Below are 14,119 nucleotides of genomic sequence, written 5' to 3' on the forward strand. Positions count from 1 at the left end.
CTTCTACAAGAATAGAGTGCAGAATGGACCCTACCACTTTTGATGCAGCCATTCTGCTCATCATGAAACATGTAATGCACATACTATGAATGATAGACTTTGAAATTACTTCTCAATTAAATTCAACATTTTTTTTTACCTATTCTCATGGTACATCAAATTTTCTCCATATTAAACTTTGACATATTCAAGATGCAAGTCTAGTTACAAAGCTACTGAGCCACAGTCAGATATTCCAAGGTCAACACCAAAAGAAAAAAATAGGAAAAAAAGATGTGACATAAAGTCAAATATAAAACAAGAAAAGAGAGGATTAACTCTGACTAAAATCCTAGGACTTCAAGTTGTACTATGATTTTGAATAATTACAACAAATTTATTTTCTTTTTCACAAAGCAAATATCATTTCTCCTTCAAAGTCTGTGCCAAGCATAATACTTTGCTCAGACTTGATGTCTAAAACTAACTTTTAAAAATACATGAAAGATTTTTCATCTATTCAAAACTTATCTCATCTGTAATAATTTTAATTATCTTGTTAATTATAATATAAATACAATAATTAGCCAAGGTAGAGAAAACAGACGTAGAACTAATGATTCTGATACATATTCACTTATTAAGCCATAGAAGAAAAATTAATTTTGAATTGAAAATTATTTTGTTATACACTAAGGGAATTTTTCTAGATTGATAATCAGATGAAATAGAGCAAAATAATCTCGATCCATTTGCACATTGAAAATACATTTGCTTAATCATTTCTCATAGAATTACAAAGGCACAATTACTCCTATTATTTATAATAAATTCTTTCATATTTCTGTTCCCTAAATTCTGAGTATTTTTTAATTCTGACACAAATCTTTAATTTTCTTATAAATGTAACCCAAGTATGTCATAATTTTCAACATATTTAGTTATTTTTTTATTGCTACCAGAGAAAATAATTAAACTACATGGAATTAGTGAGAAATTTGTATAAAGGAATAAATTTATTATTATGTGAGACAATGATTATTGCCAAAATTAAAATTTCTATGATCTGCATCCTCCAATAGAAAGATTCGAGTATTTATTTTACCAGAGAACAGTTACTAAAGTCATAAGGAAGAAATTATTCAACAGTTGGTACTCTAAGTACAGTAATCTTCTTTTCAAGCGGTAACAGAAGAAAAGGATCAGAATACCTAAAACACATATTGTGTACTTAAAATGACATAATTCAAGCTTATAAATGCCCAAGTGAACTGCAGCTTTACCGGCTTTCATTTATTTATTCATTTGATTCCTTCCAATTAAGACATTCCCTATGAACACTATCTGTCTATTTTCAAGGTTTTATGTACCATTAAAAATAATCAGTTAGGGAACAGTAATTAAGAAGGAATTAGAGCAGAGAGCTCGGTGAAGCATATTTTATTCAATACTTTTAATAATCCTTCTTAATAAAGGGAAGACAATATTTCACTAAATTGGAAACACTATTTTAGTTTTAGGAATTTAAATGAAAATATGTTGACCAGGAGAATAATATAAGATGGTATCTATGAAAGAAACTTATTTTGGTGATTATGAATATATGAAAGGCAATCACTAAGAACTTGAACTGATGTCTCATAAATATCCAGTGACTGTACACAAATAAAACTCTAGCATCTTAGGACAGAAAATGAGGAAATTAAGTCATAGACATTTAAAATAATATCTCTTTTAAAAGTGACCCAGTTTTTCCCATTTCCCCTTATATTTTGCTACAGTCCGGAGAGCTATCATCTAACCATAGAGCTTTTTACTGAGCCGGTAAACCGTTTCAGTTAGGTTTTGCCTAATCTTTCCTTCCCTTTAGCAGTTCATCAAAAATGATTACCATCTTCTGCCTCCACTAAGAATAGAAATAAGAAATATTTTGTTTCAGTGAATCATTTTTTTCCCTTGAGTTTTCTCAAATGCTGAAATAAGTCTAAGAAGTACCTTAAAGGCTAAATTCAGTTACAAAAAAAAAAAAAATGTGTGACTTCAAGAAAAAAAAAAAAAAGATTTGTGGATCTATGAAACTATTTCTCTATTTCCCATACAGGTTAGTCAAGGGATCATGTCTTCCAGACTCCCATGTGTTATTCAGCTAGCAGCTGCACAGCAAGATGTTAAACTTTTAGTAAACACGTTTTTTTTTCCATCCAAGCAGCAGCCTCTGAATCTTTGCCTGGCTCCTTTCTCTGGCTTCTTTCCTGGTGGCACTAGGGATTGCCAGGAAAAGTTGAGGGCCACAGCTGCCTGAATTTCTTGTATCACATTCTCCAAGAGTCCTTGTTATCCACAAATATTCCTTGGGACAGGGAACCCTTGTGATTGGTGGACAGATCAAAGGGCTCTTGCTATGATTCTGCCAGACTAGGATGAGGGGTCCTGAGCTGAAGCCCTGGCTCTGTAGCAGGTGTCTTATGACCCAAGTATATTGTTATACCATCCTATGTCTCCATTTCTATGTTGGACTGGGCTCCAACAAATGTGTGAAAAGATACTTCCCACTTAGGAACTGAGGTCTCTGCTGATTTTATTTGGATTTTATAATAACTAGAACTATACAACTGGGGTGCCAAGGATATACAAATTAAAGAGATACGAATCTCAGTGGCTTGGGAGGCTGAGACAGGAGGGTCTTCAGTTCAAAGTCAGCCTTGGCAAAAGCAAGGTGCTAAGCAACTCAGTGGGACCCTGCCTCTAAATAAAACACAAAATAGGGCTGGGGATGTGGCTCAGTGGTCGAATGCCCCCAATCAATCCCCAGTACTTACCCTCATCTCTCCCCGAAAGAGAATAACCCTTTAGAATGTTAATATTGGTTGAAGATTGTATACTATCATTTTTTACATCAAACATTATACATTATATACTCTATTGTATACAGTATATATTATAGAGTAAAATGCAAAAATTTTTCCAAGTTTTTAAGATAAAACACAAACTCTCAGGAATAAAAGTACTTGCGGTGGATACTTGGGGAATTCATACAATTTAATTTGGAAAAGTTACAGACTCACTAGTTTGCATGTATGCTGAGGTTATTTTTTCTTTGACATCATATAATTTTGCTGATAGAGAATACTGAGCACTTTCACCAGAAAGGATGAGAACTTTAAACCATGATATGAAAAATAACTGGTATTTTGACATTTACTTCCAGGTTTTATTATAAAAAACATCTTGTAACTTCTAATTCAAACCAGTATGCACAATTTAAGAATGTGGAGACTATTTACCTCTTCAGGGAAACTAATTGCTTATGAGAGTAATATTTTAACTTATTTATTTTACTTAATTTGCTGGTGGGACTGCAAATTGGTATAGCCAATATGGAAAGCAGTATGGAGATTGCTTGGAAAGCTGGGAATGGAACCACCATTTGACCCAGCTATCCCTCTCCTTGGTTTATACCCAAAAGACTTAAAAATAGCATACTACAGGGACCAACCACATCAATGTTTATAGCAGCACAATTCACAATAGGTAAACTATGGAGCCAACCTAGATGCTCTTCAGTGGATGAGTGGATAAAAAAAAATGTGGCATATATACACAATGGAATATTACTCATCAATAAAAGAGAATATAATCATGGCATTTGCAGGTAAATGGATGGCACTGGAGAAGATAATGCTAAGTGAAGTTAGCCAATCCCAAAAATCAAATGCCAAATGTTTTCTCTGATATAAGTAGGCTGACTCATAGTGGGGTAGGGAGGGGGAGCATGGGAGGAATAGATGAATTCTAGATAGGGCAGATGGGTGGGAAGGAAAGGGAGGGTGCAGGGGATTAGCAAGGATGGTGGAATGTGATGGACATCATTATTCAAAGTACATGTATGAAGACATGAATTGGTGTGAACATATACCACCAGAGATATGAAAAATCGTACTGTATACGTGTAATAAGAATTGTAATGCATTCTGCTGTCATTTATTATAAAAAACTAATATATATATATATATATATATATATATATATATCTCCAGAGGTCTATAAAAGTCTTCATGATAAAGTGATGATAATAATAATCCTACTTATTATCAAATTGCAAGTGGAGACATAAAGATCATTACAAACTTTGATATCCCCAGTTATTTGGTCAATACATATCTTTTTTAGTTAGTTTGATTTTGTTAATGGGGGTTGAAACCTGGGGTGCTGTATCCCTGAGCTTCATTCCCCCATCCTTTTATTTTATTTTTATTTTGAAACAGTGTCTCTCTAAGTTGCTGAGGGTGGCCTCGAACTTGTGATCATGCCTTAGCTTCCCAAGCCGCTGAGATTACAAGCATGTACTACTACACCTGGTAGATACATATCTTAGTACTTAAAAAAAGTAACATTTTATCAAACTTTTTTTTTAAAACTAAAGATCCAATGTGAAATCCAAACCTAACGTAAAATATGCTCCTCATCTATTTTTACTTATTGGAATGTAAGCTCCACGAGTTCATGAGGGCAAGGATTGGCTTTTGTTTGGTTTGCTTACTATTGTATCTTAGATGTCTGATATCTAATAGGAGCTGAACAAATATTAAAATAGATGAACAAGTGAATAGTTAATATGCCAGTTGGCTTTGGTAGCCTTCTCCCTCTTCAAGTTTCTAATTACTTCCCTTTTACCTTGCTGAAAATCAGTTGATTTCTTACTTAAAAAAGAGCAAAGAATCAAAATGCCTTTCTAATTCCCCTTTCTCAGTAGTTTCTTTAAATCAGCATCCTGCAAGAAATACATCGTATGAGCCATGTAGATAATTTTTTAAAAAAATGTCCAGTAGTCACATTAAAAAGTAAAAATAATTGAAATTAAATTCAATAATGTATTTAAGCCAATATAACCAAGAAATTATCATTTTGACATTTAATTATATATAAATTATCACTGAAATAATTTACATTCTATTTTATTTTGTACTCTAACTTTAAAATCCAGTGTGTTTTTGTTAGCTTTTCATCACTGTGACCAGAACACGTGACAACAACTTAGAGGATAAAAAGTTTATTTTGAGTCATGGTTTCAGAGGTTCAGTCCTTGGTCAGATGACTCCATAGCTTTGGACCCAATGTGAGACAGAACATCATGGCAGAAGAGTGTGGCAGAGGAAAGCTGCTCAGGACATGGTAGCCAGAAAGTAAAGAGAGAGCTCAGTTCACTAGAGAAAAAATGTAAACCCCAAAGGCAAACCCCTAGCAATCTACTTCTTCCAGCCATAGCCTACCTGCCTACAATTATCACCATCAATCCATATCAGTGGATTAATCCATGACCAGGTTCTACCTCTCATAATCTAATCATTTCACCTTTTGGGGACACCTCATATCTAAACCAAACTCAGTATGTATCTTATATACATGTCTTTCCAGACATTAAACAGTGCAAACACTGGTCTCTGTGGCCTATATTCATGCAACAATGAAGTTTATAATAAATCATAGAATTCATGCCTAGGAAAGTTCAGCAATCATTAGCTTTAATGTAGAACTTAAGGCACAAAGAATTCTCCAAAGAGACACTAGTTTTATCAAAATCTACTAAAAACAAAAGAATACTAGTTTATTTGAATATTTATTCTGTCAGTTTGTTTCAAGATAATAACTAAGCATTTTAAAAAAGATTTTAAGACATGTATAATATGATGGATTTTGGTCAAAATCAAACACCCTTTTGAAAGTAACTGGGAAAAGCCAGATGGATAACAAAAAATGCAAGCTATTCAGTAAAAAAGTCAGCAAAAATGTTCAGTCTAAGATTAGAGGAGGAGGGTGGAGGATTATAGAAGATAAGTTAGTGAGAAATAGACTATTCTGTCAGATTGGATAGCCACTGGATGTTTGAGGAGGATCACACTCTTATCCTGACCCTGTACATGAAGACACAAGAGATGTAAACAGTCAATTCACTTGCTTAATTATACAGTTTATAGGTGGAAATTATTTGCTTTATTATCTCGTTTCCTTCCTACAAACAAGAAGTTTAAAAGCCAAGACCCATATAAACATTTTATATGAAGAAGAGTGTCAGTGTTCAAAAAATGAATAATAATCAGTATATATTTTCTGCAAGAATAAAATACATAGGTAACAGCCACTGTCATTATTGTCATCACTTGACTCTTAACAATAGCTATATGAATGAGTGTATACCTTTGGGTAATGATTTTGGCAATATTTATTAAATGCCTTCTAACTGTTCTTTTCCTTTGTTTCTATTTGGGGGAATCTGTTCTAAGGAAATAATATATGTCCTTAGATATACATCATCCTACACTTCTACTTATAATTTATAAAAAATTATCCTAACAAACAGACAGGGCAGCCTACTGGTTAAGGGTGTGGTCTCTGGAGTTGGAGAGGCTGGACTCAAATACTCACTCCACTAGTGACTGAATGCCTCAGTCTTCTCGTCTATGATATCGAAATAATGCTAATACCTCATAGGGTCTTCATCAGGATTAAATAAAAGGAGAAGTGTAAATCAAAACTATTAGTGAATTTAATGAATTAATGAATTTAATGAATTAGCTGTTATCATTAATATGTCTACAATGCAGCTCATTATCATGGGGAAGAGCCCATTTGAGAAAGAGGCTCTGTAACATTGATTTTGTGAGCTCTGGTACATTTACAAGGGCAGAGGCATTAACTTTCATCACAGAATACGCAGTATCTGACACAGGAATTAATTTATACAGGTGTTTATTGCAGTCTGTATTTCACTGTGAAATATACAAGATACATATGGGGTCATATTTTTGATGTCACTAAAATTAGGGCATACCTTACAGACAAGGATGTGCCACAGTTTAATTGGTAGTGCATGATGTATCTTATATTTGATGCAGTCTGTGTTCAACAGAAAAAATGGTCTCAAAAGATACTATCCGTGTCCTAATCTCCAAACCCATCCCCTTGAGATGGGGAAATTATCCTGGGTTTTTCAGATGGATCCAGTGTAATCACCAGGTGTCTTATAAGAAGAAGGCAGGAGGTTCCGAGTTAGCAGTCAATGTGATGGCAGAAACAGATTTTGGAATGATCAAAGGAGACGCCATGAGCCAAGGAACACAAGGCAGTCTCTGGAAGCCCAAAATGGCAAGATAAGCAAGATAACAGCTTCCTTGAAGAAGGAGCTGACCCTGCCAATACCTTGGCTTAGTGAGCCTGAATTTAGACTTCTGACTTCTAGCATTGTAAAACGTTTCATTTCAAGCTGCTAGGTTTGTGGCAATTTGTTATAGTATCAATATAAAACTAATACACAGTTTTAAATTAGGGTGAAAAAAAGTTATTTTTGACTTCTAGGAACATGTGAGGCCCTTCTGCTTTCTAAATTACCATTTGCCAGCCAAAGAGGCAATCAATATAAGCTACTGAATGAAAGTTGAATGGAATGTTTTACAGCCATTGCAATCATGTGTACAAAGAGTTCATAATAAAATTTAAAAATGTCACTTGAAAAAAGAAAGGAACATCAATTTGCATTGCAGTAAAATCACAATGATATTAAGATGGGCAAACATCAAATTATGTATAAAAGAATTCCAGGAGAAAATTAATTATAATATTAATAGTAATTGATTCTGCCTAATAGGACTATAAATGACTATCCTTTCACATTTCTGCACTGTCCTAATTTTCTAGGAGTAGTATCATTTTCATAAGGAAAAACACATCATTTTTATTTTAAAAGTAGACAGAAGTATAACCTGATGCATAAAATGCAAAGTAAGAAGATTATTATAAATAATCCCATTATTTATGTACCAACAACTTAAATCTAATTAGTAATTTTATATCTTCAAAATTATAGGTCTGGCAGGTCCCAAACCATGCAGTCATCATGAGTCTATGTTTGGATTTTGCAAACAGTTGGTTCATTTTAATAATGGTGAAGTTATCATTATCACCTTCCAGAAATCCTATGCCGACCAGCCACTTGAGCTGCCAGACTATAGCCAGGATGTGAAGGTAATGATGTTAGCAGACTCTGGCAGTGGGAAGCCTGCAGAATGATTCTGTGTCACTTACATGGGGAAAGATAGTGACTCTGAGAACTAAGGCTATTTGAACTTGGATAAGTCATTCCACCCCTCCGAGCCTCAGGTTTTCTCTGTGTTATAAGGGTATAGAACTAAATTATGTCTACAATTCCCCCTCTCTCTAATATTCTACATATGAAGTATGTGGTGCATCTTACATGTAATGAATCAACGTTTGTATATTTATATGTGCATGAATAAGCTACCTACACATTGAGATTAATTCAAAAGGGCCAATGCAAACCTGGTGGGTGGAACACACCTGTAATCCCAGCTGCTCGGGAAGCTGAGGCAGGAGGATTGCGAGTTCAATGCCAGCTTCAGCAAAAGCAAGGTATTAAGCAACTTAGTGAGACCCTGTCTCTAAACAAAATACAAAATAGGGCTGGGGATGTGGCTCAGTGGTCGAGTGCCCTTGAGTTCAATCTCTGGGACCCACTCCTGCCAAAAGAAGAGGCCAATGCAAAGGAAAAATACCCCTGCTATTTTAGAGTGTCATTTTGTAGTCATACAAAGATTGCTGTAAACGCTTTAACTAGGTTCTCTGCACTGTACAATTTGCTGCTAATACAATTCTCATCAGTTATTTCATAGCATACTCTTTTTCACAGCACCATAAAATAAAATGCACTTCATATTAAAAGGCTGAACCATGTATGAGGGCTCACAGCAGCAGCAGGCCAATGTCTGGCTGGGCACTGAGACTTTCAGCTTGTCATTATCTGCTCTTTGAGGAAAGCATTCAGAATCTCAAGTAAGATGTCCACTTTGTTCTGTGAAAATGGAGCCATTAACCAAACTTAATAACATCTTTCCAAATAAGTGTAATGCCTGATAATTTCCCAATACCTATAATATTAAATAAGAATGTCATGTCTGGAATATATCTTATATAAAATTTTAATGGAAGTTTAAAATGCAATTGGATATTTCTTTATGTATTTTTTTCCAGGAAATATTGATAGAATACCATACTGTTTTAAGAAAGAAATTTGACTTATGTAATCCAGATCTGAAGGAATTTATCAGTCTTATAGGGTGGAATGAATTATGCACAGATTTAGCTCTAATGCAAAACAGGAAGGTAAATGTCAGAGAACAGTTCTGGTGTATTGCTAAGGATAGAGTTTCAGAGTTGGAAGAGAGATCTTGTCCAGCTACCCAGATAGAAGATAGTCTAAGGAAACGTATGGTATCAAAAGTTGTTTGGTTCCTGAATTCAAAAGTGAGATAAAAGGGGAGGGATTTATTGGTAGAGAAAATAGAATGAGCAAAATGTCTTTGTGGCATGGAGCATTTGGGCTGTATATGGAAAAGTGCTAAGATTGACATATGTCATTAGTTCCAAGTCCAGGTAGAGAGCCATGGGATAAAAATTTAAATGATAGATAAGATCTGGATTGTCAAGACCTTGAAGGAGACCACACTTTATTCTGCAGATAGAAGAGACACAAATAGGACTTTAAAGCAACTATTAAATTCATTTGCTATTAGAAGGGGCAAAGGTCACTTTAACTTTGTATTTTAAAAGGCTTATAATTTCTCAGTCAACAATAAAATTCCAAGCAACTTTTCTGCATATGATCTAATGAATTAGAATTGAACTCTAACATATTTGAAACTCTGCAAGAGAAGATTGCTTTACTCTAGTATTGCTGATATGATTTAGCATTGGAAAAGGAATGTTCCCTTGAAGATGCTGGAGTGAAAGCTGTTCATACAGGGGACATAGGAAACCAACCCAGTCTTGGGGATGAGAGAAGTGACCTACTCACACTGACTTTATCCACTGGTTCCCCTTTATCCCTCTAAGATCCTTAGTTTCAGCCTTCCAAACTGGAAGCTTTCTGTGAGGGGCTTGGCTCTGGTCCCTAATATAGTTCTTGGTCCTTCTACCTGTTTGTTCCTGGCACTGGTACTACATCTACTTTCTGTACATAAAGAAAGCACTGATTCAACAGGTGTTCTGTTTTAGTGTGTGTATGAGTGGGAGTGTGTGTATTCACATACACACATATAAATAACACACACTATGCAAAATGGCAAAAGCGCATACCATCATCTTTCATATCTAACGTTCTCTAATGTAAACCCCCCATTTTTTCTAAATAGTTTGAAAGTATTTTGAGAGCAGGCCCAGCATATTGTATCATAAAACCAGCCAACACACAATTAGTATTTATACATCAAATGCTTTAAGTCAATTCCAAGAGCCTCCAGGATATGCTGATTTCCTCCTAGGATCAGGAAAACAGCTGCTTAACATCTTTGGTAGAATAGGACCCAAAATGTATGGTTTCTATTTTCCTTTAGATCTGTAACAGGCGAAATAGCTTGTTTCTTTAAAAGCTTCTGAGAAAAGGGATACTGAACCCATCATATGAAAGCAATCTATCAATATGTAAGCATGTGTATGCATGTGGGTGAGATCAGCCAACTTGAAATTGACAAATCGTGTGCTAAATATTAAATGCAGGTGGAGTTAGCAAATGGATACAGTTCACGGACCGCCATGGGTTTTATATGCTACACTTGGCACTTACCTCAATGAAGAAGATACTGGCTGCTGATGTTGGATGGTGATACATATAGACTGTCACAAGAACGCCCGCTACTATAATGAGGACCAGAATGAGGATTCCAACGATGAGGCCGGCATGCAGGGTTCCCCCTTTCTTCTCAGCTGCACTGTCATCTGTCGAAGCTGAAAGAAGATCCCAGCTGTCAGGGCCTTCAGATGTGAATCCTTAAGTTCACATTTTCATTTGTTTAGAAATTTATGTTTTTAATAAAGTAACACAGATTTCTTTTTATTTCCTGTTCAAATTTTCTTGTCCATAATACCGATTTTAGAGGTTACGTGGGTAATGAAAACTCCATATTATTAATGAGTAAAAATAGATTTATAGTTTGAATCTGTTCAATAAAAAAGTATTTATTCTAAAAGGATTATAAATTTAACTTTATTTTTTTTCTCATTAAATTAACAGAGTTTCCTTAAAAAAAAAAAAAAAAAAAACAATGAAAATGAATTACTTTTCAGGAGCTCCCCTTTCATTTTCTTTAAGAAAATTTCTTTTTTATAATTTTGTTTAAGAAAATTTTAATTTTCTTAAATGGCTCTTGGTGGGTGACACATTTCAGAAAATCTGAGCATGAGCTCAAAGTATAATTTTCAAGGTCTGTTTTAAACTGAAATGCTCTTTAAAAGTATAACAGATGGATGCTAAATGACCCTCAAATAGTTTTATCACTATCTAAAGGGAAAAACCACAGCATATGAAAATATTCCACTATGCCACAGTCTAATAGCATTTTCTCTAACTTCTACGGAGATGCCTGCCACTGGGATGCACATTTTCAGAGTTAGAAAGAGGAGGAATTTAATTTCTAAAGTAATAACTATCCATCCCAAAGTCAATCAACTGAATAAAACTAATCTCCAAAGTCCTCTCTTGTTTTAAGATTCTATAATCTTTGATGATTACTCAGGCATTCGGAGAGCTTCCCAAATTATGTGCAGCAGGTAACTGTATCCTAGTAGATAATCTGATTGGTATTTTTGAATCGTTACATAATTCCTTAAGACCCACAGAAGTTCCAGAACAGTGGTTCCCAATCCTTTCACTAATAATTTTCCTGTTATTTTTATGCTCTGTCTCTATGTTTTAAACATTTTTGTATATTTAACCTCATTGAATAAGCTTAAATTTATTTATTTTATTTTAAATTTCCATTAATAAGAAATAAGCATGACTACCCTATCAGTACAAGAGGTCCATACAAACTTACTGAAGTCTGGATAAAGCAAAAAACATGAGCTCCTTATTCCTTCTACCATCTTTTATATTTTTGTTTACTTTTTGCTTGAGACTCATTGGTGTTCAGTAGTCCTTCTCCAAATCTAATGTTCAAAACCCTCTAAGTCTCCCTTACATAACAGAAATTTACTAGTGAAAGAGTATCATATTTAAAGAGTAACTCATAATATAAACATTCGTTTATAATGTGCCAGGCATATTTGCACTGCTTTGCAAATATCAAAGATCCACAAACCCAAAAGGTAGGCATTCTTGATTCCCTTTTGATAGATGAGGAATCCAAGGCATTGAGACATAAAGAGCTGTAGGTTAAAAAGCTATTCATTCAGATGGTACTGGGCTCTAACATAAGCAGGTTAACCTCAGAGCCTGAACTCTGAACTTCTAATCAATATTTCTTCAATTAACAATGAGCTGTATGTACTTCCCTTTCCTCTTACTTCATGTTATGTGTTCTGGGAAAGAATTCCAAAAGAATCTGTTGATTTCAAGTCAAGGAAAATTAACTTAAAACATGGTCTAAGAATTAACATTTGGCCTCCTGGAGGGCAGAGGCTATATGGCTGCCTTGTCACTTCGCTAGGACTGGGGCTTAGGTCTGTATGTATATCTATCAAAATTACTTACATCTATGTTTGATTGAAAAGAAGGAAGGAGAAAGAAAAATAAAGACTGTTGAAAATGGGTTATAGCTATTGGAATGGCCACTTCTCCAGTAAAAAATCAAATGAGGATATAAGAATGACTTCATCTGTCTGGTCTTCATTTCCCTTATCTCCACAATGTGGTCAATAACAGTAATTACCCCATATCATTGCTGTGAAAATCCAACATTTAATACATAAAAAGTTCTTAGGAGAGTGCCTGGTATGCACTAAGCACTTCATTAATGCTAAACTATTACATTATTATTGTAGTTTTATATAAAGCAGACTGAGGCAAATTGTATGGTTAGATTCATGGCACCATATAAACTATGCCTTTGCCCTTAACATTTATTGCTTTAAGAGCTTGGCCTCCTTCTTAAGTATGCTTGTATGATTGCATTTTGTAAATTTGGCTTTTTTTTCCTTATTTTTACAAGATTATGACACATTACTTTCATGGGAAAATAAGATTAATTTAAAATGTGACTTTGGGGAAAATGTGACAAAAAAATCTACTTGAGTCAAAAGGGAAGCCTTCAATGTTTCTTTGAATCCCAGTTATAATTCCAGGCAACGGTCTTCTCAGCTCTTGCTCTAGTCTCCCTTCATTTTCTCTTTTTCTCCCTGTCTTCATCCATTTTTCTCTACCTCTTTTCCTCCCTTTATCCTTCCTTCCATCCAGTCGGCCAGCATCTGGTTGTATTTCTGGGATTTGTAGTCTTTTATACACTGCCTGCCAATTTTTGGTCTCACGTTTTTATGTGTGTGCAGTTCAGTTCAAGGTGCTGGTGAGTTGGTCTCAAGCTGTCACCACCTAAGTAGAACAGAAGGCCAGAATATATCGAGGAGGCAGCAGGCAAGAGGCAGCCCTCCCCAGGTAGAAAGAAGAGAGTGAGGGACATGTTTTATTCAATAGGAGCCATTGTCAGAACTAAGATGATCTTTGAAATGCAGGCTCTAGGTTGTAGATATTGGGGCTATAAAATAAAACCAGATTTGCACTTTAAACCTGGTAAACCTCACCCATTCTCTCTATTAAGCATACATATTTTCTTGTACCATGATTAGTTACTCATATTTCTAAGAATAAAATATCAGAAATACTGGAGTTATATTATCTCTCTTTTAAAACTTTCCTTTATGTTCCTGTTTTAGATGTTAAGAGACCTGGTCATGTCTAATGCAATCTTTACAGCATCTATGCTGTTACTCGCCAAATAAGCATTTCATGATATTTTTAGAAGATGATCATTTAAATAAAATAAACAATTTTTATGTATTCTCAAATATTACTAAGCAGTAGACAAATATTTAGAAGTCTATAAGTGTCATATGATTTCATGATGGATTGTAACTAAAATAAACCATGCAAGGAGAAATGTAGGAAATTTAATTCCAAAATATTATGGGAGTATCTATTGGTCACATGCTAATACTTATCTCAAAACTCTTCTAAGTGATCATTTAAATGGAGTGACCAAAATATTGCTGGAATATTTTTTAGGAAACATATTATTCTATTTTTATATTATTTAATATGTATGTGTGTGTGTGTGTGTGTATGTATGTATGTGTATATATA

General features: G+C 34.5%; 1 protein-coding gene across 1 annotated transcript in view; it reads right to left on the reverse strand.

Annotated features, from left to right (window-relative positions):
- Plxdc2 (plexin domain containing 2) overlaps positions 1 to 14,119 on the reverse strand; it is a 433,048-nt gene that overhangs the window by 16,851 nt on the left and 402,078 nt on the right. The window contains exon 13 of the mRNA XM_048812745.1: positions 10,613 to 10,773. Within this exon, the coding sequence (XP_048668702.1) occupies positions 10,613 to 10,773 (161 nt within the window). The remainder of the gene's footprint in view (positions 1 to 10,612; positions 10,774 to 14,119) is intronic.

The sequence above is a fragment of the Marmota marmota genome, unplaced genomic scaffold, assembly GCF_001458135.2.
Source record: "Marmota marmota marmota unplaced genomic scaffold, marMar, whole genome shotgun sequence".
In the NCBI taxonomy this organism is placed as follows: Eukaryota; Metazoa; Chordata; class Mammalia; order Rodentia; family Sciuridae; genus Marmota; species Marmota marmota.